This window comes from Labrus mixtus, chromosome 12 (genome assembly GCF_963584025.1).
Source record: "Labrus mixtus chromosome 12, fLabMix1.1, whole genome shotgun sequence".
NCBI lineage: Eukaryota > Metazoa > Chordata > Actinopteri > Labriformes > Labridae > Labrus > Labrus mixtus.
This window is the reverse complement of record NC_083623.1, coordinates 23368726-23394491: the sequence shown is the minus strand read 5'-3', so window position 1 is coordinate 23394491 and position 25766 is coordinate 23368726. Positions and strand designations below refer to the sequence as shown.

General features: G+C 41.1%; 1 protein-coding gene across 1 annotated transcript; it reads right to left on the bottom strand.

Moving 5' to 3' along the window:
- Nucleotides 1–238: 238 nt before the first annotated feature.
- On the bottom strand, nucleotides 239–23664 carry LOC132985315 (5-hydroxytryptamine receptor 1E). Its single transcript, XM_061052644.1, has 2 exons — nucleotides 23171–23664; nucleotides 239–1598 (listed from the first exon to the last, which is right to left on the bottom strand). Exon 2 carries the CDS (start codon nucleotides 1525–1527, stop codon nucleotides 394–396), a length of 1134 nt encoding a protein of 377 aa, XP_060908627.1. The 5' UTR covers nucleotides 1528–1598; nucleotides 23171–23664; the 3' UTR covers nucleotides 239–393.
- Nucleotides 23665–25766: the final 2102 nt, after the last annotated feature.

The window sequence follows — 25766 nt, the reverse complement described above, 5'->3', positions numbered from 1 at the left end:
GGAATCAGGAATATAAAATCTGCCTGTTACTATTTTAATGTAAGTAGTAAAAGTAGATATTAGTAGTCGACATAGAAACTGTGAGTAATTTACGTTCATTCCTGTGTTAGTACACAAACTTCAGGTCGCCCCATGCAGGCCAAAAAGTCTGACCACGCCCCTGGAAGACATCCTTTACTGATTCATTATCACACAAATAGTACACATGGAGACGTTTGAATGAATCCATAAGATGATGGTTGTTATAAATAATTCCTTTATTGAGAAAGCGGGGAATACATTGTTTGTTGAGATGTCACTTTTTCAGCAGTAAAGAAATCATGAGAGTCTGCACTGCCAGGAGACAGTCAGTTAAACATGAATACATTCCCTTTGATGTTTGTGCCCTCACATCTATGCTTGCTCTTTCCTTCTGAGCAGCTTTTTAAAGGCCAGCTTGAAGTCGTCGTTGAAGCTGGTGTACAGCAGCGGGTTGACGAGCGAGTTGATGTAACCGAGCCACGTGAGGAGGTCCGAGAGAAGCCGAGACGGCCGCAACACCCGCAGACCCACCAGCAGCTCCTTTAAGAAGAACGGCAGCCAGCAGACGATGAAGGCCCCGAGTATGAGGCCCAAGATCCGAGCTGCTTTTCTCTCTCGCGTGGTGCAGATCTGGTTCTTCTCATCCTGCCCGTCCACGTCCGTCTCAAAGGACGGGACACGGATGTTGACGTTGAATTTTTCAGAGGGGAGCGTGGGGTCTGAGTTGGACAGGTCCGACACGCAAAACGTGTGTGAGACCCTGAAGTGGTCCACAGAGTTCTGGCTGCCCATGCTGCGGCCGCTCAGGTGCCGAGAGGAGCCGCGTTTCTGGTACAGAGTTTTGGCGGCGTTGTAAATCCTGGAGTAGAGGATGAGAATGATGATCATGGGGATATAAAACGCCCCTAAGGTGGAGTAGATGGTGTATCCCAGGTGGTCGTGCTCGATGATGCACTGCTGGATGCGGCCCGTGCTCGGCCTCTGCCTCCAGAATAAAGGAGGGATGGAGATGAAGATGGAGATGATCCAGACGGTTCCCACCATGACTGCGGCGCGGCGGGCCGACCTCTTGCGGGCGTACTCGATGGCCTTAGTGATGGCCCAGTATCGATCCAGGGCGATGACACACAGGTGCAGGATGGAGCATGTGCAGCATGTCATGTCCAAACTCAACCACATCTCGCACACCACCTGGCCCAGCGACCACCTCTCCATGCTGATGTAGAGGATGCTGGCGGGCATCACCAGGAGCGCCACCAGGAAGTCGGTGACGGCCAGCGAGCAGATGAGGTAGTTGGCGGGCAGGTGGAGCTTCTTGGTGGTGCAGATGGCGAGGATGACGGCGCCATTGATGAGTGCGGTGAGGAGGGTGAGGAGACAGAGGACAAAGACCACCGCCACTATCCCATCTGTGAACCGCACCGCCTGCAGAGTGTCAGCAGGGGCACCGGAGCAGTTTGTGACATTCGGCCCAGAGGTGATCCCCTCTGAGTCCATGTCCATCATGTGACCCGGGCTGGCCCCTCCCTGGAGACACTGCCAGGGTGATGGCTTTCTCTCAAGGGTCAAAGATCAGTCTGAAAAAACAAAACAGAAAATAATACATTAGAGAAAGAGCGCCTTGTTCAAGGTGCAGCGAGCAAATGAGTATGGGGGAGTTCTATACGACACTGAGCAGCAGCCCACTGAGGAAGAAAACTGAAATGTACGATTGTTTGTTTTTAATGATTAAGATTTAACGATGATGTTGACGGGTCCAAAACAAATGTATCGTCAAGATAAAGGTCAGATTAAAATGAATATTTAATATTGCTGTTTATGGAGAGAAGGTAAATTCCAATATGTGGTTGATCCTTTTACAAAAGATGCAAAATGAAGGAAAAAGGTTTGCTGTGAACAGAGAGAACTGGAAAAATAAAATACATGATTTCTTCCTTTTTAGGACTGTAGAGGCCAATTTCAAAAAGCAGGTTTAGTACAAACCCTGCGACCCTGAAATGAGGGAAACCCAGGGTCTTCTGTTTTAGAAAGATACATATTGTGTTAGACATATGCATAGTGACTGCCCTCTACAGGTTGAACCAGGTTACTGCAGTTACATTTTTCTATTGGATTCTCTCTGACTCTATACCTTTCCAAAAAAGGCATAAAAGAAACATGGCATGTCCTTTAGTCAAGGAGATTATAGATCAAGGCCTGCCGCAGGGAGTTAGCCTACATTTACGTCGGAAGAAGATTTATAGACCCCGACAGATGACATTTGAGCTTTACTGTTTTTCTTTTTTTCACACTCTGTGTTGTATTTCTGCAAATTCTTATCCAGTCGCACATCACTACTACCACCACCACCACCGTGCAGAGCAGTCAAATAAAGGTGATTCATATTTTATTTGATCCTCATTACTTTCTTCAATTGTCACTGTGCATACAGTTCAATTGTCTGGAAATAATTGATGCCCTGCAGCCAATCAGAATCAAGTAATCACGGTGACCATGGTATAAATGGTGATGGTATTTTACTTCCAGACACCTTGGGCACCTAAAAGAGACAGATTAAAATAAATTGTTGGAAAAATAAACGCCAGCAGAAGATGAGATCTCCTCCTATCCAAAGTTTTTTTTCTTCTCCACTTATGAATACTATCAATCATTTAAATAACAAAGTGTATATCATTTTAAAACTTAAGATGAGCGATCCAGTGTCCAAAAGTTCTTGTCAGCTGTAAGACTTGTACATACTGCTGTTCTCAGTGAAGAACCTCCACACAAAGACATCTAACTTGCGGAATTTGATGTGCAGGCATGATGTTTCGTCTTCTCTGTCTTGTCTGGACTGCAACGAGCTTTCCTCATGAAAGAATCTGGATGTTTAACTTTATTGTAAATCATTGAAAGAACCGTAAACTTTTCCTCTGTTTTTAATAATGGAGGTTTTGTTGCTTGTGTAGGAAAATTAAACTTCTCTCCAACAAGCGTCATCAGTGATTTATCTCTCAGAGGACTATTCAACAGGAGAGCTGTGTGGAGGAGTCTGTCGTCGGTTCATTACAAGATTTTGTGTCGTTATAGACAGTCCCAAAGCTCTTCACTCCTCCTCCTCCTACTCCTTTTGGTTGTAACTCTGAGCGGAGGAGATGAAAAGAAGAGAGGCTGGGGGTTTTTCTGATGCCTTGAGGAATAATTTAGTTACTTTACATTAGAAGTGTGCTGTGTTGAAGTATTAATATCATTAACTGAAGGGACTGTCTACATTAAAGCACAGCTGGCTCTGTGGCTCTTTTGGTAGAGTCGTCGTCTCGCTTAGATCACCAGCTCCCGCAGTTACATGTCCAATGTGTCCCTGGGCAAGACACTTAACCCCGAATTGCTCCCACTGCTTTGTTGGCAACTTATGAATGTGTATAAATGTTTAGTTATTTCTGATGGTCTCGCTACATAGCATCCTCTGCCATCAGTGTTTGAATGGGTAGTTGTGACATGAGGTGTAAAAGCGCTTTGAATAGTCAGAAGACTAGAAAAGCGCTATACAAGCTCAAGTCCATTTACCATTTAACTGCAGCCGCAACAGCTTATTATAACCTGAATGTAGGTATTTATGTGGAAGCCCACCCCACTGCAGAGGCAGGGGTGAAAGTAGTTTTAAATTCTTGCAGGTACTTAAGAATTGCCACATCCTTCATCGCTTTATATTGTTCACCTCTCATCAGCAGGGGCGTGTCAAGAGGGGTGATATAGGCCCCCCTAGAAATCTGATCGGCCATGGTTCTCACAGACACAGATTACTGCTATTTAGGGCTAACATGTGAATAAATAATGTTAGAATGTGACTTGTTGTAAACAGGGCAGCTCAGACTTATTGGATGGTCTGTTCATTAATAGAGCGCACAAATAGGAGGATTATCTGTCTGATATTTACATGAAAAAATCTCCATAAGGCACGAACAGCACAAATACGACCTGGAGGTTAAGTTCAGTGACTGCATTAGCTGAGGTGACACATAGTAGATAAGACAGCTAGCAGCTCCCAGCTGTCACTCAGAGGCCATGCCCCTAATTCTGCATCACTTTTAGCCTTAGTATACTGTAAACAGGTGAGTTGTATAATAATTGTAAATGGACTTGCGCTTGTATAGCGCTTTTACACTGCGTGTCAAACCTACACATTCACACACTGATGGCAGAGGTTATTATGTAAAGTGACCATCAGAAGTAACTAATCTCATTTATACACATTCATACACCAGCCATGAAGCAGCGGGAGCAATTCGGGGTTCAGTGTCTTGCCCAAGGACACATTGAAAATGTAGCTGCAGGAGCTGGGGATTGAACCCCGGATCTTCCGGTTGAGAGACGACCGACTCTACCAACCCCTACGCTGTAATAATTCAGCATGTTGCCATGAAGAGAGAAAAGAGCTTTAGAGACCAAAACTATATCTATCTTGCTGTAAACACGTGTATTTCTGCAGTACATTTTAACATGGGGCTCTATGGGGACTGACTCACGTAGAAGACAGCCTCTAGTGGACACTGGAGGAACTGCAGTTTTTTGCTATTTTTTTTCCCAATGGCTTCATTTTCAACACCCACAGCTGACACTCACAATAAAAATGCAAGAATGAAGACCTACGAATGACTTCAGAAATTAAAACCTTTTATAATATTTATTTACCAAAATATAATTTTTCAAAAATAATATACAAAGACGTCCAACAATATTTTCAGATATTTATTTTATGATTTGTTGCATGAACACTAATATACTGACTGCACTAACAAAGATAACACTTTTGTAGTTTTTAAAGCAGCCTCCTGGCTCTGTTTGACGGTAAAAGTCCTTCTGTCAGCCTCTGTAAAACTCACAAGTTAAGTTTTTTATATAACTTGATAAGGTCTAATAAATAAAATAGTAAAAATGACTCATTGCATTCTTATGGGGATTATGCGCCAAACTTTGAAAACCGACTTTGGGTCTTTTCAATGACTCATAATGGTAACATTACATGATTATTAGAGAAGTTGTCAGCACAAAGTAATTAGGAAATAGTTCTGTTTCTATTCAAACATTATTTTAAGAGATAATGATTTAATGGGAAATTTTACACCCACAGCTACACTTCAGGACAAATTTGTTCCACAAAAAGATATTTTGTGCCATTGGTCTCGCATTTAAACTGGTATTTTGTTTTAGTTATTTTTTGGGCTGTCAGCAAATAGAATTAAACAAGATGCTATTAGCTCCTAAACTAATGCATGCATTTTTCTTCATCACATTTATCATGTGCTATTTTGTCCCTTTGGGCGCATTCTTGGTGAGCCTCTGCAGGTATTTAATCATTTAGTTGACTTATTGCGCACATCTCATGTTCCAATTACTTGACACCTTTAAATTGTGGATGATGAACAATAAGATCTGAATGAGCTCTAAAGGACATGTCGATTCATTAAATGGGACACTTCTCCCTGCGTCCTCTCAGCCTCTCCTTTGGTGGACAGAAGTGTCATCAATGAGATTAAATAATAATTCTTATGCAACAATGCTTTAACGACTGAAACCTCGAGTGAATCATGATTGAAGTTGAATCAGTGGATGGACCGTCCCTCCAGGGGAGGTGATGACCTCTGTCTAGTCACAGACACAGCTGATACCCTGTGACAACCTGAGCTGCAGATTCTTGACATCCTGAGGGAAGGACATGCAGGAGAGGACACTGAGTCTGAATCACCCACCTCTCAGGAACTACAAACATGTTCAATCTTCAGGAATAACTATTAGTAAAAGTATTGTTTATATATAATATTTAAATACACTTATTTTGCCCAAAGCTAAGATAATGTCGGTTTTAAAAGTCATTTAAAAATAACAGGGTTTCTGGCTATCCTTGGAATGGGTATTTAAATGATTATGTTTAACTATCTCAAAGATAAATTCCTGTATTTCTACACCCGAGCCCTTTGACATGTTTTGGGATCTTAATGACTGAAAAGGTTTTATGATTCGCTTTGGTAGCTTTTTATCCAACAACTTTAATAGCTTCAGTATAATCCACCCAAATCAAAGTGCATCCATTGTCAGATTGTGTTTGTTTTAAATGGTTAGTTCAGATCTAACAAAAATGTTTTTGTCCATCCAATCCTCCTATTAACTAAACCACTTATCACATTACTGGTTGCAGGGGACTGAAGCCGATCCCATCTATCACTGGGCGAGAGACAGGGTTACAACCTGGACTGATCACCATTAATCTCAGGTCTCGACACATGACATACAGCCATCCCCGCTCACAGTCACACCTACGGTTAATTTAGAGCCAGCAATGACGAGCATGTCTTTGGACTGTGGGAGGAAGCCGGAGTACAGTTTCAATGTGTCTAACAAGTCACACTGAAGTCGGCTGAAGTCTGTCCGTCTACAACGCTATGAACCCAAAATAAACAGATTTTACTGAGATTTAATGACAGTAAACAGGCTGAGAGGATGCTAAAATAAAGACACCATGATGAGGATTTGTAAAAAGTCTAAAATCAGGAGGCAACATCAGGAGGTAAGGAGAAGCTCATAGATTTTCCCCACACAGCGTCACACTGCATTAACTTTCTCACAATATACATCAAGGTCCCTTCTGAGAATATCTGTAAACTTGAGATTTCTATATCAGGACAAAAAGTTTATGTTTTTAGTTCAAAGGCAATGAGTCCTTTGAGCATAAATATCACCACAGGACCGACCTCAATCAGGGTGAGTAACTCTTCTTTTGGAGAAGCACTCATGAAAAATGAAGGTGAGACTCACATATTTAAAGGCAGTGACACTGGAGTCTCATGATGCCTTCAAGGACACTCAAGCAGGATCCCAAAGGATTTCTCATGACCCCCTCTGCTCCCACAGAGACACCAACCAATGCCTCCTACAATCTTATTTTCATCATGAGACCTTCTGGACTTATTAGTGTGTCAAAGTTTCTAAACATTAACATATTAACATTTATTCATGAGGGAGATCTTGAAGACTAAATCCAGCCAGAAATTATGAGAGAGAAACTTTCTTTAAGAGACACAGAGAGGGATTAAGAGGTGGAGAACCATCAGAGGAAAAAGGTCTAAAGACAGTTCAGGTTCCTTTTCCAACACAGACATTTTGGGCCCAGAACTAGACACATTGAAAGTGTTATTCTGCAGAGAACATTATGTTCAATCAGGCAGGTTCTTTATTTATTTTCCTGCCTGTGAGGTACATAAATAGCAGCATGTCACTCCAATCAATCCCTGAATAAGTCACAGCTGTCAAACTTCTAATCAGCTCTGACAGTGTCAATTAAGTCCTGAGGTTTGATGAAATCCTTTGAGACTTTGTTCAGCAGTTTAACCTGAGGTTGCCGCATAGAGATACTCTATTTCACCAAGAACACAGAATATTTTGTTTATTTTCTCCTTTAAATGGCCTGTGTATTCTGAAAATATCTCCACAGCTGTTTAAACTTTCTGGTGGAGTAAAATGAAGTCATGGCTTCAGGCGACAAAGCAGCAGATGTTGTTATTCAGGCTCTGATAAGACGCCGGCTTTTACAGCGGCGGTAAATTCAGAGCGATACTTCAGGGACCTCAGCTCTGAATCATTCTCAGAGCGGCTGGTCACGCCCGGCCGGCCCGCCAGTGAGGGCCATTACTCAGCTGTCAGCTCACCTGGAGAACGGACGACCTTTCGGAGCGGAGATTGCAGGGGAGATTTTGCATCATCATAAAAGTGTCGACATTCAGACACGCCGGCGATTCAAGCATCGGGGCACGATTCGGCCCACCCGCCGACGGACGACGCTGACCTTTAAAAAGTCAGATTCCATCTCTGATATTCAGTAACGTCTGAATTCACAGCACTCTGCGCTGAAGTGACCACGATAAATATTTGAGTGAAAGAACGAGGATAAATGAAGGCTGATGAGAAAGTAAAGAGGGAATATTAAGACTGTCACTTCATATGAATCACAGAGAGTAGTGGAGAGATGACATGACAGACAGAATGAGGAGAAAGACAGTGACAGATTCAAACAGATGATGATGAGTTTCATTTCATCTCACAATCATCCTGATGTTTTTTTTTTGGGGGGGCTTTTTGTGCCTTTAATGGAGAGACAGGACAGTGGATAGAGTCGGAAGCCAGGGAGAGAGAGCGGGGAGCGACATGCGGGGGGGAGGCCACAGGCGGGGTGCGAGCCCGGGCCGCCCGCTTGAGACGACAGCCTCAATGCATGGGGCGCTCGCCCTAACCATTGCGCCACCAGCGCGCCCCAATCCTGATGTTTTTAAAGCAGTTATATCTGACAGTCTTTATAAAGAGAAGCTCCAGCTCCAGGCCTGGAGACCGAAGTCATCGAATAAGAGATCAGATTCTTGTGATTCTGTTGCTCTGCCCCGCTGAGCTGAGTGCAAGGTTGCTCTTTTTGTTCTTACATGCTGCACGGAAGTTAAACCATTTTCAACTTGGGCGCAGCGCTCCATGATGTCACTTTTGCATGTCCTATAGGTGGGTGGATCAGATCACAACAAATGGTGTCTCACTTTCCTGAGCTGTGTAAAACCAGTTTAAAGACCTACCGGGACATCGACAAGACATTTTTTGTTTGAATAGAAATGTCCTACAATTTGGGCGTACCAAGCGTGTTTAAAACAGCAGCAGAAATGTGTGTCGTGCCTGTGAAGCGGTCGTTACAGAGCTGCAGCTCCTGGAAGAGTCTACAATCTCCCCAAATCCTGTTGTGCCTTGAAGATTTCATGAACACACACCCTCTTCTTCATCTCCTCCTGTTCGGCAGAGGAAAGGTCAGGCCTTTCTTCTTAATAGTGGAAAGATACATTGTGCTGTGGCAGAAGCTATACTTCCCAAGCTATTTTCCCAACGTTTTTGGTCTCTTAGCAACTCTCTCCGTGGATTTGCGCGCTCCCCCCCACCACCATTAATGTTTGCTATCCCTGTGCAATAGTATGTGCATACACAACTCTGTATATGCAAAATATGTCATTTTTTCAATAGTGCCATGTGCAATCACACCAGCACTTTCTATGCGCCTAGTGCCCAAGTTTCTAACGTGTTTCCGGTCCTTGTGTCCTAGGCCTCGATTGACTCTCGATATAAGTTGCACATTTGCTCCTCTTAAAAACAAGAGAGGAGCACTGAGGAGTTCAGGAAAATGCTTCCCTGAACGCATTACACACAGAGGGAGACATCCCATGAGTGAGACATAAAGAGCCGAGCGAGAAATGCAGCGTCACTGGAACAGAGCATTGACTGTTCAGAGAAGCAGAGCAGAGACTAGAATTAGTCAGCAGTTTGTTAAGTTTGTCTCCTCAGAGTTTGAGTGCATATGGTGTTGTTTGTTGAGTTAATTAAGTAAACAATAGATAGTTTTCCAAATAAAAATTATTGCAATGCTAAATCTGTTAGCTTGCTAAAGGTATTTTACAGTATGTATAAGCATCAAGCTAATCAACTAAGTTATGCATCCGGGTCCATCTGTGAGAAATCGTGTCCCACTAGCCCCCCAGCATACTAGGAGTAAAAATTATTTGAAATCACTGAAACAATTTACAGTTCTCCAAATATCTATGTGTCTTTACACTTTGGATACATTGTCAGTGGTGGGTTAAATCAGGCCCAAAATGGTCCTGATATCCTTGTTATGTGAACCCTGCTTTAGCCTTACTCAGTTTTTTTTGTAATGAAGTAAATATGCTTTCATTTCTTTCACATTGCTTTTATCTTCATGATAAGCACTGATGAATGTGGTTTTGCTCCCTGCTGCCTCACCTCATCTTGAAACACACAATAACAACACACCCCACAGAGCCCTGGAACATCTGCACCATCCCTAACAGCTGTTTAGATGAAGACATAACACCGAGCAGGAGGCAGCATGTGTGACCCAGCAGTGAAAGGTTTTATTACTCAGAAGCATAAATCTCTGCCCCCTGCTGATCTTTACTGTTGCTCTTCTAAATTAGTCAGCACACAGACACACACAGGCTGCATCGTTTATCCCGCATGTAGAGAATCAACAGCTCTGTTTCTCTTGTTCACTGCCACTGTTTCCTCTCCTGCTGTGGTTATGAGGCAGATTTTTGTTCTGTCTCAGCTCCTGCTTAAATGTCAAACTTAGAAATACATAACTGATATCTATCAGTGGCCTGGATTAACAGATAGATATATGTGAAATATTCGTTACTCACTCATATAGGCCTACTCATTTTCCCCTGAGACGGGAAAGATCTGTATTTCTTTTCTGAAAAGCGAGCCTCCGATGATGTAAAAATCGTCATTTTGTGTCATCGGCGGCTGCTCTGGTTAGAGGGGGTGAAACTACATCGCTAGTTCCTCATGTTTTCAACCTGCCCATGGAGGGGGGGGACCCACTGAAGCTACACACCTATTACAGATCAGTGGGTGGGACCTCACTCCCAGCATCTAAAAGCAACGTCCGTCATCTTGCTTGGTAGCTATGCTAACAGGCTCTGTGGAGAAAGTTGAGAAGAACAAAAGTACAATAAAGTATGTTTCAACTTCAAACTGATATGGATGAAGGGGATTTTGAAGGTCTTGTGCTCAAATCAGATGTTTGTGGCTATCTCTACTAGCCACAATATAGCGACGAGGAGGCTGCTGTAGCCGAGGCATGAGTCCTGACTGTCCGCAGCGGGGCGGATGGGTGGTGTCGGTGCTCTCACTGTTTGCCTATGAACACAGACATAGAGTCTGTTTTCTGACAGGAATTTCCAAGATGCCAATTCCTTCTAGAAGAAATCTCGGAATCAGTTGAGGAAACGGCCTTATGTGTAGTAAATGTCTGTAAAGCAGACCCTAGCTTTAGTGGAAGTGGCCTGCGGTGCTGTGCATTCTGGGAGTTGGTGTCTTTCATCCACATGAGCCAAAAAGACACTTTCTGCCTTTTCTCGGCCAAGAAGGCACCAACTTCAAAATGTATTTCACATTTCTACAACATATATGACCCAATGTCAATACAGATTCATGTTTCAACGGGTGAAGTATCCCTTTAAGCCAATTGCTTTGTATAAAGCAAGACAAGACTATCACTAAGGCTATGTTTCGGTTGTCAATCCACCAACCCACACGCAGGGCCAAGGGCTTGCCAGCCTTTCACCATCTTTCTTGCCCACATTACACCCCACTGAAACAAAACAAATACACAACTTGCGGGGATGCACTTTTTTGGCAGAATATAATGGAAACTTGACAAAGAAAGGAGATGCAGCTACTGAAACCCCTGGGAAAGTATTTACTCTTGGGTGAAGCCGGTTGAGGGCAATTTCCAGAAAAGTTAATTGTGACAGTTGTGAGAGTTTTCTATTCCTAATCGCACATGAAGGAGAATATGAGCTGAAGCGACACACTGCATGCGATACTCAGAAATGTTTGAATCATAAAGACGAATGTGGATCTATGAATACATTCCTCCTAAACCAAAAGCAGATTGACGAACAGATGAAGAAACAGCAGTTTATAAAACAAACGTTCACCACACAGCTCATTTTTACAGACTCAGAAATGGCAAAATAAATGAATATATAAATAAATAAAAGAAACTCATCTGAAGAAAACTTTAATATTATAAATTCATAACAGAAATAAAACTATACTGTGTGCCGAGATAACAATGACCGGGTTTATCCAAAGAACATGCTGCAGCTAAACCGCCTCGTCCAAGATAATAAAACAATAAAGTGTAGGAGTATTTCAGACAGAGACCCAACTAATTATTTCTGCAAATTGAAAATCACGACAGCACATCGACTAGAAGCAAATATCCTGCAGCATCCAGTTACTTCTGTCCCCAGTAAGAAGTATCCTGTTTTATTTAACCTTTATGACTACAGGTAATCTCATTGAGGCATGAGGTCTCCTTCTTCATGACTGCTTAGGATAGGACAGGAAGTCATTCTACACAGCTGTTGTTATGGTTATCAATATAGAAGGTTGCACCTTGTGTTTTATTCTCTGCGCTTCACACAGAGTGTAAAAACTAACGTTCAGATGTGCTGAAACATGATGTGAATCATTTCAGTTGTTTCTCCTGCCCAACGCAGACTGACAAATACTCTTGTTAGTGATTATAATAAGTGACTCAAGAAGGGAAAATCTCCAAACGGCGTGTTTGAGCTCACATTTTCTGAAAAGGGACACATATTAGTGTTCCACACGCATGGTAAAGTGTGTATTGCATGATACATGACCTTTAATATCATTTGACAACTTACTCACCTAAATGAGTGTAAGAGCCACAGAGATTACTATGCAGCTGCGTTTCAAGGATTTGGGTTGATCAGAACCAACTGCAATGATCCAACTTTTCCAGAAAGAAATGAAAACTTATATTAAGTGACAACATGTGAAGCAGTTCTGTCTGTTAAAATGTTTTCCATCTTGTGCTATGAATATATTCATTTGATGTGCGATTTGTTTTTTTCAAACCTTTAAAAATAAAAATGTGAAAAAAGTACTTTGTCAGACATCAGTGTCATTTTTTTAAATAAGGAAAACAGTGCTCATTATGGATTAATATTGGGTTTTATAATATACAAAGAGGAAGGTATTTTACTTGCTCTTTTGAAAAGTCTCTTTTTTAATGGACTTTTTTTTAATTTTTTGACTTGTTTTTACTTTATTTGAGACAGGACAGTGAAGAGTAAGAAATCAGGGAGAGAGAGTGGGGAATGACATGCGGGTACGGAGCCACAGGTCAGATTTGAACCATAGCCACCCACTTGGAGGACCACAGTCTCCGTGGGGCGTGCAAACCAACCACTAGTCCACTGGCGCCCCTTGAAAAGGGTCTTGAGATAACATAAACTGTCACTATACCAGTAGATTGATAAGTTGATTGATTGATAACTAAGTATTTCTTATATTGATATAGAAACAAGAAGAAAAGGATATTCTGCATTTTCACTGTCAAAGTGCTGAAATATAAGAATCATTCATTTATGAATTGACTTCAATTTATTTTTTAGAGATATTAGAAAATGGTAGAAACTCAGGATATGTATCATGAGTTGAGTATATTGCTAATAATAATTAATAATTAATTAATCCTGCAAGTTGTTACATGAATCAACTAATGAAAAATATAACCGTTTGGTTAGAAAATAAATCTCAAATGAGATGAAAACTCAAATAAAACAAAGTCGGAAAAGAGCACTTGACGTCTAATTTGTTCCTCGAACTCCCGGAGCTGCAGACAGTAATCAACCTCGTCAATACTGTAATGAGATTACTGTGGAGCAGGAACCTCGACACAAAACAGTGTACCTGCTGCTTAATTCACTTTGTTGATTTGTTAACTGCTGAGCCTGCGTGTCTGCTGTTTTGACATCATTAAAGAAGCACAGGAAGCGGGGCGTTCAGTAAACAGAGTGAATCATGGGAAGCGAGCAGAAACCAAAGGGTTGTTTTGCTGTTTTTCAGGATGACAGGCAGCAAGGCCATCTCCTGTCTGTTTACATCTCATTGTTCGGCGCTGCCCTGCAAAGAGAAGTACGCTACTGATTTGTTGTCCTTGATTGCAAAGACAGGAATAAAAGTCACTCATTGAAGCCTGTAGGTAACAAAACATTACTCACTGCAGCTCAGGAACATTGTGCTCCTGTTTATACACAGACAGATTAAAGCTGAACGGCCAGTAATCATATAGGGCTTTCACACGTGCAGAAAACTCCTGAGAAAGTCCTGATATTTGCAGGAGGAGTTGCATGCGTGAACGCAAACAGCCACATTTTTCACACTGACTTTTCCCAGAGTTTCCCCTGACAGAATCCTATTTTTTTCCGCAGCAAGTCAGAGTGAGCTGATGTGAGAACACAGCAGGATATAATCAGGAGAATTCACCTCGACTATCATGCTTCGTCAGCGTCGGGTTTTTTTTAACGTCACATCTTGCCTAAGGACACCCTCCTGCCATTCTCTCCCGTCTGAAAGAGAAATAATTCCTTTATGAGGAGCATATGTGAAATACCAGATCAAGAACATTTCAGGAGAAGCCTTTTGAAATGATCTTAAAGTTCTTAAATCTTAAAGATCTCAAGTTAATTCAGGCCATCATAATGACGAGCTAGGAGGGGAGGGGAAAACTTTTTCAACAATTTTTCCAAATTTGAAAAATGTCAAATGAATTTTACCGCTTAACACTAGGCTTCCTCCCTGAACGGAGTATGCAAGTGCAACTTGTGTGTCCTTGTGTGTAACGTCTCCAGACCGTCTCCACACATTTCCTGACCGCTGGAAAGTTTGTGTGTGACATCTCTTATAAACACTGCAGCTGGACGCAGATGGCCTAGAGGTTGGGTAGCGTCCCATGGTCAGACTGTGGTCCTTCAAGCAGGTCCCCTCTCTCATCCTGGTTTCCTGCTCTATCAACTGCCTATCTAATGAAGGCTAAAAAAATAATAAAATAATCTGAATTTTTTTTTTTACTGTGGCGCAGTTACCACCAACTCTCAGCAGATGGTTTTTCGCTCCTCTCTAACTGCGTGTGGATGTTAGCACCAGTGTGTGCGAAATTCAACGCTTGACTCTTTTAATCACATAAACAGCTCCAACCCAGCGAGACACTGTTTGCTTTTCAGCACATTGAGCAACACATTTAACTCCCTGCATGTGTTTTGTGCTTTTTTGATTTATTTGCACAGGTGTAGCGGACGCAAAGGTTGAACAGTCCTTTCATGAATCAGACCATCTGTTATGGAATACCGCCCCCCATCCTCTTTTATTATTCTTACCTTCCCTGTCGTTTTTTGTCATTTAAGATAACCAGTAAAAATCTTTTCTTCTTCACAGTTGGATGTTTGAGGTTTTCTCCAAAAACATCCTTCAAAAATATGTTTTTTTTAAAGTTCTGTGAGATTAGATTACACATTGAAGCATCTAAATGTGGTCTCAAGATTTTCTGAATAAAAAGTGTCTTTGTCCCTCTGCCAAGCTCTAAATTACCAACACCTAAGAAAGACAAAAATGATTGACTGGGGGAATTGACTTTTTCCCCCCCATGTAATAACTCTCTTTTCAGCCAGCCTCCACGACGCTCTGTGTTAGATGGCCGATTAATGAAATAACGACGTCTTTTGAAGAGCTGAATAAATATTTTGAAATGGATAATGTGACAGTCTGAGGGGATCAAGACTGATTACCACATTCTCTGATTTATATTCCAATCTCCCTGTCACATTTCCATAATATCTGCTGTTCTGTAAGCCCTGAAGGCACAAAGGCAAGGACAGATAGGAAGGCGCACCTAAACCTCCCCTGTGACGGGACCAAATTCACACGCTGTCATGTCATGTATGAAGAATTCACAGCTCTGGAAAAGAAAATTGAGATTATAAGAGATTATAAGATCAGAAAGCAGGCTGCTACAGAGCTGTGAAATATGTTAACCTACAGGTATGATGGAGGCTGAATGTGTGTGACTTTACATCCATTTATAGAAAGCCTCACCCAGCTTATCTGAGCAGGAGTGATTTTCTCCTGCCTCGTATTTGTCTCCTCTCCTGTCCTGTCTCTCCCTGACCTACATTTTCTTTGTTCTTTCAACCCTAACACCTCTAACAGCTCCTTGCTTTTTTCTTCTCCACAAAGAGGAGGCCCTCAGGATAACGTGGAGGGGCGAATGGTGCCAGAATCAAGTAAAGAGTATTTAATGGAGAAGACTGAAGGTGCAGTCCTAATACTTAAGTGGTGGCCGATAGTAGAGTTGTCCCGACACCAGAATGTTAATCTAGAACAAATACAAGATAATGATATACCTGTTTCATTACCATGGCAACAAAATAGAAATCCACACCTGATTTTGGGCCATTGCTTGTTTTTAAGAACCAAATAACGCAGGCAAACTCCTGCGCACTGTCTCCATTGCACAAATACTTTGGCAACGATTGGCAGCAAAACATTGCCAAAGTATTTGTCAGCGGCGTTTTCTCCCAGAAGCCAAGAGAAGCCAGGCTTCTCAAGATTATTCAGAACTGATGCTATCATTTCAACACTTTGTATAACAGTTTGTTTGCAGCTGTTGCTGCTGTATTTTATCTTCCTCATTTCTCATTTTACAAGTGAAACAGCACTGCTCTACATGTTCTGTGGGAGAATGGGCGGTGTACTGCAGCAGGAGCATTGGCTCTGTCTGTAGGGACTCAGGTTGGGAACCGTTTCAAGTCCCAGTGTGGACCAAAATATGGAACTTTCTGAGTATACCGAAGCCCCAACCTCTCTCGTGCGCTCCATGTGAAGCAGCCCCTCTCTTACATCTCTCCTTTAAACATGTTCACAGGTCCTGTTTGTGCATGTGTGTGAGTATTTTCAGACCTATTTGTGTGAGCAGCATATCTCTCAATAACAGAGTGTAAAACTACAATTTCCCTCAGGGATTAATAAAGTATGTAAAATTAAATTAATATAATTTAAAAAATTAAATTTCAGCTGAGAACTGTAACCGTTTGTCGTGTTTGGGCTGTTCCTATACATGACATGTATTTGGGGGTGACTGAAAACACAAAGTTTTGAAAACAGGTTCCAGAGTGAGAACTTTTGAAAACAGCAACATCTCTGTCGTTGTGTAAACTGGCAATATGCAGTATACGTGCCCACTACCCTTCCAGTCAAGGCCATGTGCAAATAGGTGGACTACAACAAAAATGGCAGACTCACAAGTTCTCGTTGTGCAGATGTCGACTGTCATCACTCTTATTCAACATTTTTCTTCAAATGTACTCTCCTTGCAGTTTAGGATCATGTGGAGTAACAGCCCCAATGCATCGTCCATCCATACAAACGTTTTGTGTGTGACAAAGTCACACCGCCCACTACTGGCCTGGCATGCATACTACAGTGTTTTAAGTCGTATTTGCAGATCCATGTGCACAAAGTTATCATAATGTTGTCGTCTGAATGCAGATTATTTTAGAAGTTTGTAAAGAAACATGTCTCAGAGGAAGCCAGTTGAAGTTGGCATCCCTTGGTGAAAAAAAAGTCAAGAAATAAGCAGATGAGGCTATGGTCATGTCACAGCCAAACTGTGTCAGTCAGGATGGATATGTCAATTCTGCCTGTTTTTAACTATGGAGCAATTTGAGCATGTTGAGCACTTACAACACTGTTGTATGTTTGATCATTTAAATAACCTGCTGATTAAGAAAGAGAGAGAGAGAGAGAGAGAAAAAGAAAGAAAGAGAGAGAGAGTGAGAGTTAGTGAGTCAGTGTCACACGTTATCTGGTGTGTAAGTTCTGCATCTATATGATATCATTGTTTGTACAATGGGAGCTATAATAGCAAATCTGGTTGCATCACATTTCCTCCTAAGCAGCAACACCTTTCTGTGGACCCCCCAAAAAGTCTATGCAGAATAGAGGTGTTGTCACACTTAGCTTCCCTAAACATTTCCCCCACACCATGCCACTGGTATTTCTGCAGTTTAGACAGTGCTCTCTCTTTCTCTCTCGCTGCAGCTTTTCCTACTGGGCTTTAATTCCTGCCGACTCACCTGCCATGCTCTGCTCATGGCTACACTCACTTATTTCAAGCCGTGTAAAGAAATTCTTCAATGCACCAATTACCAATTACATGCCTCAGTCCATTTCTTTTGCACCTGGGTTCTCAAAAACTAGCCCTGCCAAACAGAAGAAGGTGAATAAAAATAATAATAAGTGGTAACAAACAGAAAGAAATTAGAAAACCACGATGACTGACAAAAAGAGAAATGGCAAGAAAACTTATTTAAAAGACCAAAGAATAGAAACCACGACTAAGGCCGGACATACGCTCTATGATAGGTAAAATGTTGTGGTGGAATGTCATTTTGTACTGTACGAGTAAATTGTTTGCAATGTATAACTAAAGCTCAAGATTTATGTGCTCACACCATACGAGTAAAATCAGGACTGAGCATTGACAACCTTGAATAAAGTCAGATGTGTCAAATGCAGAGCTTAAATAGACACACTATCAGAAACACTCAAACACTCAGCATCACCAACAAACACAAGCTAAGCAGCTCAATCACAGTAAATATTCCCTGTCAGCTGGAGATCTGCAGCTACTAATCAAAATTTCCAACGTGACAAATAGTCGTCCAATTGGTCAAGAGCAGCTGAATGATGACGCAGAAATCACGTCAGAACCAGCCTGAAATCACATTGTGTATGTATGCCAAAAGGATCTGCAGATCAGTCACTTCAGGCTGCGGCTACACAATAGGGGGGCGTGGCCCAATTCGAGTCTCAACTGAATATTTGTCCAAATAATCCTCTGTGCCGTCAATACAACCATTTAACTGATCCCAGTAGAGTCAGAGCCTCCCTGATCTCACATCAATATTTACAATTCCAGATCGGGCTGCCGACGACCGAATATCCGCAAAAGCCACTGAGAGCGAGCAGACCAGGAAGCGTCACAGACTGGATGTTAAGTACTTTATCTGCTCACAAACATGGCAGCACTTTGCCCCATGCTAAATGGAATATTGAAAAATAAATGCAGCTTGTGTAATTACAGCGACAACACGAGTGCCTCATGAAGACATACCAACTGGAGAAGTCAATCGTCCTCAATATTTGTTTCTCTTCTAAAGTCTTGCATGATTATGCAAGTTTCTTTGAGATCTCGTGTCTGTGAAAGCTTTACTACAAACAGCAGGTGAGTTGTCTTGCAGTCTGGCTGAATAGTCTAGTAGTGTGTGCGTTCAGAGATTTATAAAGTCAAAAATCGTTTGAAAATGTCTTTGGATATTGCAGTTTGAGACCAGCCTGAGTGGACCTTAACTTACTGATTGAACAAGGCAGGAACGTTCTGCAAGGAAAAATCACTACGTAGGAGTTCATTACATCATATAGAAAGTTTAAAATAGAAGCCCAGGTTCAAAGATACTCTCCTTTAAGGCTGAGGAAACCTCAAGGTGTGGGGTAAAAACAATGGCTGATTTGGTAAAGTTATGGAATGATAGTGACATTCTTTTAAAGACCTCAGAGTCAAGTGTAGATAGAAATCATGATAAACAACAGTCTACAATGTTTTTGACCCACGCATCCACCTCTACCTCCTCCGCAGATTTAAAAAAAAGATAACAAACACGTTAAGAGTTTGGTCAAACACAGACGGACACCTGGGAGGACAGTCTCCGAGGGAAACTGTTTCCTGTAATCAGATCTACTGATGCCTGACTCTAAGGGTTAAATAAGCAAAGATAATTAGTAACAAAGAATCAAACAAACCTAGAAGCCTCATTTACCAACTCAGGCTCTAGTTTTCTTTCTCCAGCACACACAAACACACACACACACAAGTGAGTCAGTACGCCCACTCTGCACTTGAGCCGCTTCACGCAGCACATTCTGAGAATGACCATTCAGCTTCACGTCTCACCTCAGTCTGACATGAAACACAGACAGACAGGACTGAGTCAGCTCAGCACAACTTCACACTACTCAGAATAAAGCAGACACATCACTCATGATGAATCACTGCCGGGGTCGACAGAAGATCTTCATACTTTCAAATCCGACAGATGCCTAAATTCTTAACAGGTGTTGAAAACGGGAGTGAGCCTACACATGAAGTCAATAATGACAGAATAAACACTTTTTTTGTTCATGTTGTGTGTTGAGAGCAACGATATGACCAGAACAGCACACACTTACAGATTCATTCACCAACAAACACAATCTAAACACTGCAGCAGTTCTCTTGCAGTAGAACGTGACTTCAGGGTAAACAGACATGGCAGGAAGAAAAGGTATTGATAGTTGTTTTTTACTTTTTACTGAATATACATGAAGAAAATTTTAAAAACTCTGGATGAAGTCAGTAGCCGTTTTCTCACGTTTTCACATATGCACTCCAGAAAATATCTAGATAATTACAGGAGGACTGCTCCGGAGATTCTCCCGACCTGGCTGTTCACATGCTCCTCACAGCGGGGGACTAGTGGACGAAGCAACAGAGTCCGCTAGATGACGTTATAATGAGAATATTTGCCTTTATATCAATGCTATGTGTAATCCAATGGAATGACAACATCCACAAAAGAGCAGCGAACAACATACTGATGAACAGAAAACACAATGCAGCCGTTTAATTACGTTCAAGGAGATCGTAGTGGTAGCATGCGGACAATCCGTGCACCGTGCAGCAGTCACAGTATATAAACGTCACTCCCCCTCCTATCGAGCTGAATTCTCCGTCGAATATCCTGCGGCGTTCTCACATCAGCCCACTCGGACCTGCTGGCAGGAGAAACTCCGGGTGAAGTTGGAGCGAAAGATTTGTCTGTTTGTTACATATAGGCCTACAGCTCCTCCGGGAAATATCCTGAGTTCTTCAGGAGATTTCTGCTAGTGTGTAAGTCCTAATAGAGACGGCTTGAACATGTCAGAGCACGAGCTGAACGTGAGTAAAAATGTATTTGCTGCGGTCATTGTTCTTCCTTTCTTCCTCAATCAGCTTGGTTCATTTTATTCAAGTGACAATCCACAGAGTGTGTTATGCTCTGCTGTCCTCAAGGTTCCCCCTAAACCAACAGGATATCAAATTTGATTTTGATCGTATGAGTAGATTAGATCACTCTTACCAGACTTAGCACCACAGAAACATCTGACAATATCATTTTAAGAGCCATGCTTCAGCAAGATAATCTGGTCAATTTTGGGCCTGATCCTCCCTTTCTGACAATCTTTAGCAAAGTCAAGCTCTGTAACACACCATCTCCACGTCTCTATTCAGATACATTTTTGGTTGTGAATTATAGTTAAACTCCTAATCATTGCCTATTCTTCTTGCCCGTCGTTGTCCATATTTGTGTCCTCTTAAGTCTTGTTTTACGGTGAGAGATTTAGTGAGATTTCCAGTGTTCACAATCAGGACTAGGGCCCGACTGATATAAGATTTTGAAAAAGATGTCTCTATTCAGATCTGTAGAGATAGATATACATATTTATTGCGATCCTTCTAATGCAGTTATCAAACACGTGTGGAAAAGATATGAAATAAAGACAAGATGGTCAACTAGAAAGTAACTGCTCATGTACGAGCATCACCACTTGACACTCTGGAGAGTGAAGATGCTTGTTGTAATCCATATAGCGCCCTCTGCTGATCACAACCAGGAGGAGATCTGCTAGTGTAATGCAATAATACTGAAATTAAATGTTGTTTGACTGGTAAATAAATCTAGTATTATCGGTGCATGTCTTCAATAATTAGCCGATACCCATAGTCACTGGATATGATAATATCGGGCCATATTAACGACTGGCCTATTAATCTAGTCACGACTGTGTTTGTTGTTGAATGAGTCTGTAAGTGTTTGCTGTGCTGCTTTGGTCATATCGTTGATCTCCAAACACTAAAAGAACAAAACTCTTTAATCTATCATGATGTGTCGTTGTGTGCAGGCTCTCTCACATTTTCAGCATCTGTTAAGATTTTAAAATCTCTCTGTTTGTGTAAGGCTTTAGGATTGTTGAAAGGGATTCAGGCCAAAAATCAGCCTGATTATCTCATAGCGGTACCCGGCTTTAAGGCTGGCTACATTGAGACATAGAGGAGTCAAATAAACTCAAAATCTAAATCCCCTCTTGTGCAATGAGTGCAGGACTCACACAAGTAGGCAGGTACTGTAGAGTCTCCAATCGTTTCAGGATTTATTTCAAACTCTGACAGCGATGGACACCAGAATCCCTCTTTTGTGTCTGAGCTCTTGTTTTTGACTGATGCTGTCAGTTGAGTCATCAAATATTTCTAAAATACATTTCCTCACAGTTCTTTGATGTAGTGTCCATACAAGAAAAATAACTACGGTCTATATGTGTCTTCCCGATCTTCCAGGACAGGGCAGTAGAAGTAAAGATGTTGTTTTTATAACACAAAGAGTTATAACTTTGATTCTCTTTTTTTGTCCAAGCAACAATCAAACACCTAAACATGATAAATTCATAAGGTTGTTATAAGATCCATACTTTGAGTATTTTTGATACCACTTGTTCAAATGAAACCATCTCTGTTATTTTAATGATCGAAAGTATCTGAAAGTGCTGAAGCTTTAATGAAACTTAAGATCGTTGGACATATTTTAAACTGAAAACTGTCTTCAAGATAGAGAGCATTGTTTGCTTTGCACTAAAAGGTTGACCATTTATTTGTACAATTAAGACCATGTGCAGGAGATTGTTTGAAATTTATGATGATTAAAAACAAGAAATTACCTTTTTTGTTGTTGCCCAGGACATTTATTTTGTTGTGGTGGTTAAGGTTTTTTTTAATACCACATCTCCATTATATTCATGATCGTGAGCATCACAAAGCATCAAAACTATGTCATTAGACAGGCGCGTAGGAGAGGAATGAATCCATCAAAATTGCAGGCCAACTCCTACACACTGTACAAATTGCTTGAAAACAACATTGCCAATGATTTTGTGCAATTTGGACCGTGTGCAAAAGGTTGCCAGCCAGTTTTGATAACAAGAAATTACTCAATTTAAGTTGCATAATACTTCTATTTCTGTTTAAAGAGATTAATATCATATATTTTCATCTTCTATTACACTTTAAATGTTGGTGCTGTGACAACCCTTTTGAATTCTGAGCTCTTGAATAACGTTTGATAAATAAAGGAATGTTACTCGACTTGACTTTGTCATTTTTTTGTACCTTTTAATTTATTGAGCCTAAAAGATTCACCTTTGCTGATATTTTCTCCCAAGCTTTTCAAACATGATCGTCTCTGTGTTTCATATTTGTTATTGAAAAATTTGAATGAAATCATTCATAAAAATCTTCATTATCTGCCTAAACTATGAAACACGTTGTCTCATTTTATCTGCCTCTTTCCTTACCATTAAGAATACAATCCTGTAGCTTCTGTTTTTATCCTCCCACACCTTAACATCACCTGATGATGAGGATGCAGCTACAGCATGGACTGATAGTATCAGACTGTTTTTATTAATGAAATACAGTAGGAGCAGCGGCAGCAGGATGAATGCTGACAGACCAGAGAGGAGAGAGTACCTGTGGAAACACGCACACATCACACTACACTAAAACACACGTACACACACATACGCACGCACACACCCACAGCTACAAGTTGAGTTCACTCACCCTTCATGATCAGTCCCCGTTCTGCTCTTATTTCGCCTCCATCCATCCTGTTCATGATAAATATCTGAACTAGATGTTTTGTCTGTGTCGCTCCTTGAATTGCGCAAATCTGCAGCGTTTTCTCTTCACGTGACGCACACACTCATTAACTCTCCGCGTGCGTTAATCCATCATCTTTCATTCCGCTGCTCGTGGAGAGACACAGGAGAACTTCACGTTTCCACACCTGCTCAGTCCGTGTCTCCTCTGATCGGCTCTCCTCCTGCAACGCGATCTCGGTACTTTGCTGCGTTCAAGTGCTGCCGGAAATGTGCCAATTATGACTCGTTCGCACACATATGAGTCGACAGCGTTGTAGACACCCTACGATGACATATTCATTTAAAAGCACGACTTTCTGTCATGTGATGAGTTAGCTGATTAGATAATATAGTCGTGATGGCCACAGTGGGTTTTTTTTTGTCTTTGAAAGCAGAGCAAACAGGGTGCAGCAGGCAGTTTACACAGTTTTGAGGTCACTTCTTTAAGGCTATAGGACACCCAGGAGGGTTCAAGTGAGGCTATGTGAATTACCATTTATATCTATATACGACTAAATGGTAAATGGACTTGAGCTTATATAGCGCTTTTCTAGTCTTCCAACTACTCAAAGCGCTTTTACACCACCTGTCACACCCACCCATTCACACACTGATGGTAGTGATCACTATGTAGTATCATCAGAAGTAACTAATCCCATTCATACACTGCCACTGAAGCAGCGGGAGCAATTCAGGGTTAAATGTCTTGCCCAAGGACACATCGGACATGTTGCTCAGCTGAGGATTGAACCCTTGACCTTCTGGTTGAGAGGCGACGACTCTACCAACTGAGCCACAACCGCCCTATAATAATAATAAAACACCTTTACATCGCCATGTTGATGATGAATACGACGTCAAGACGGCAAGTCAGTCATTAAATTCTTTGTTGTTGTTCGGACTTGGGCAGGCGTTCACTTGCATTTCCATCTTGGAAACTCGTTTTTACAGTGTGTCTGACACCACATGAATGCAGCAATACTACATTGGGCCCCAATGCAGGAAGATGCACTTCTTGGTCCTGAATCAAAATCAATAGTTTTAGGGTGTTTTCACACCTATAACCCGTTTGCTTTATCGGGAGTTTCTCCTGCCAGCCTCCAAGTAATTTTTCTGCAGAATGTCAGAGTGAGCTGATTTGAGAATTCAGAAGGTCATAATCTTGTGATGATTTGGTCTTATTTAGTTTTGTATTTCAGTATTTAGGTTTCCATGTTTTGCTTTCTCCTGTTCTTCCCTATAGTAGAGCAGCTTGGGCCCCTAAAAGTTGAGAGACCCCTACCCGAGGTAGAACAAAGCACAACCATATTTTTTCATAACTTGAACATGTCTAGTTTATGAAACGGATAGTTGTATAAAAATATTTTACTGCAAAATAACTTTTTTTGGATGTTTTATGAATCTTATCAAAAAATGAAAATAGGTCAAATTAGGGCTTCTCCAAAAGGGACAGCGCTAGCCTTATCACATGTATCTCTGGGAATCAGAATCTCACCAAATTTGGACAGAATGTTCACAGATAGTTATTAGTTACAATTATGCAAAGTTTTCATCAATACCATTTTCAATTTTTGAATTTTTCACACTTAAACACACATGTAGTTTAGGCGGAAATTGAAAATTGAAACAAAAATTCAAAAGGTATGTATGTCTGTCATTTTTTAAGTAAGGACACCAAACATTTAAATGTGTCATTTTTTATCTTCTTTAGACTGTTATCTCAAAATAAAAGCAAGTTATTTGACTTTTCACTTGACCCTATGCTGTCACCAGCCCCTAACAGGAAACTAGTGCAGCCAGGATTTCAGGGCAACCTGGTACAGTGGGGCCCTATGGATGTGTATGTGGGAGGAGGTGGCCACAAACAATTGATTAGGACTTAACAAGACACAATATAATTGTATTCTGTAATATATATATAATTAAACATTTTATAGTTATTCCTAATACATTTTGTCTCATATTTTCTATCTTACATATGATTTATATGATGACACTCAGAGTTAACCCGCTGCTTTCAACAATATTGTCACCTATGACATTGTTTCTATTTCATTCTAAAAAATTGAAGCATTGTCTTGACAACAGTTGTGAAATATTAATGAACTAAAAAACAGTATTGATATATATAACCTTGAGTTCTATATATCATATAGTCTATTTGTATATTGGCCATACAGCCTGTTGTAGTTTTTTTAATGTATTTCAGTCATATAAAGATGGTGTGTAGTCACCATATCTCCTGCTTTTAAGAAGAACTCTAGTTACTCCAGAGGATACACTGGATGAAGGGATAGTTTTTATAATACCCTATGATAATAAGTATGATAAAGTGTTAAAAAAAAGCTATAATAGCTATTTTTGTTGAATGATTTATCAGGCAACCAATGGAGCTGGGATACAAAACAATTCTTATGATGGCGTAAATTTCTGTGAGGTGAATTAGGATAACAATCATGCAAACATGTTTATGAGAAACTTCTTTATACACTTATTTTACCTCATTATATATAATG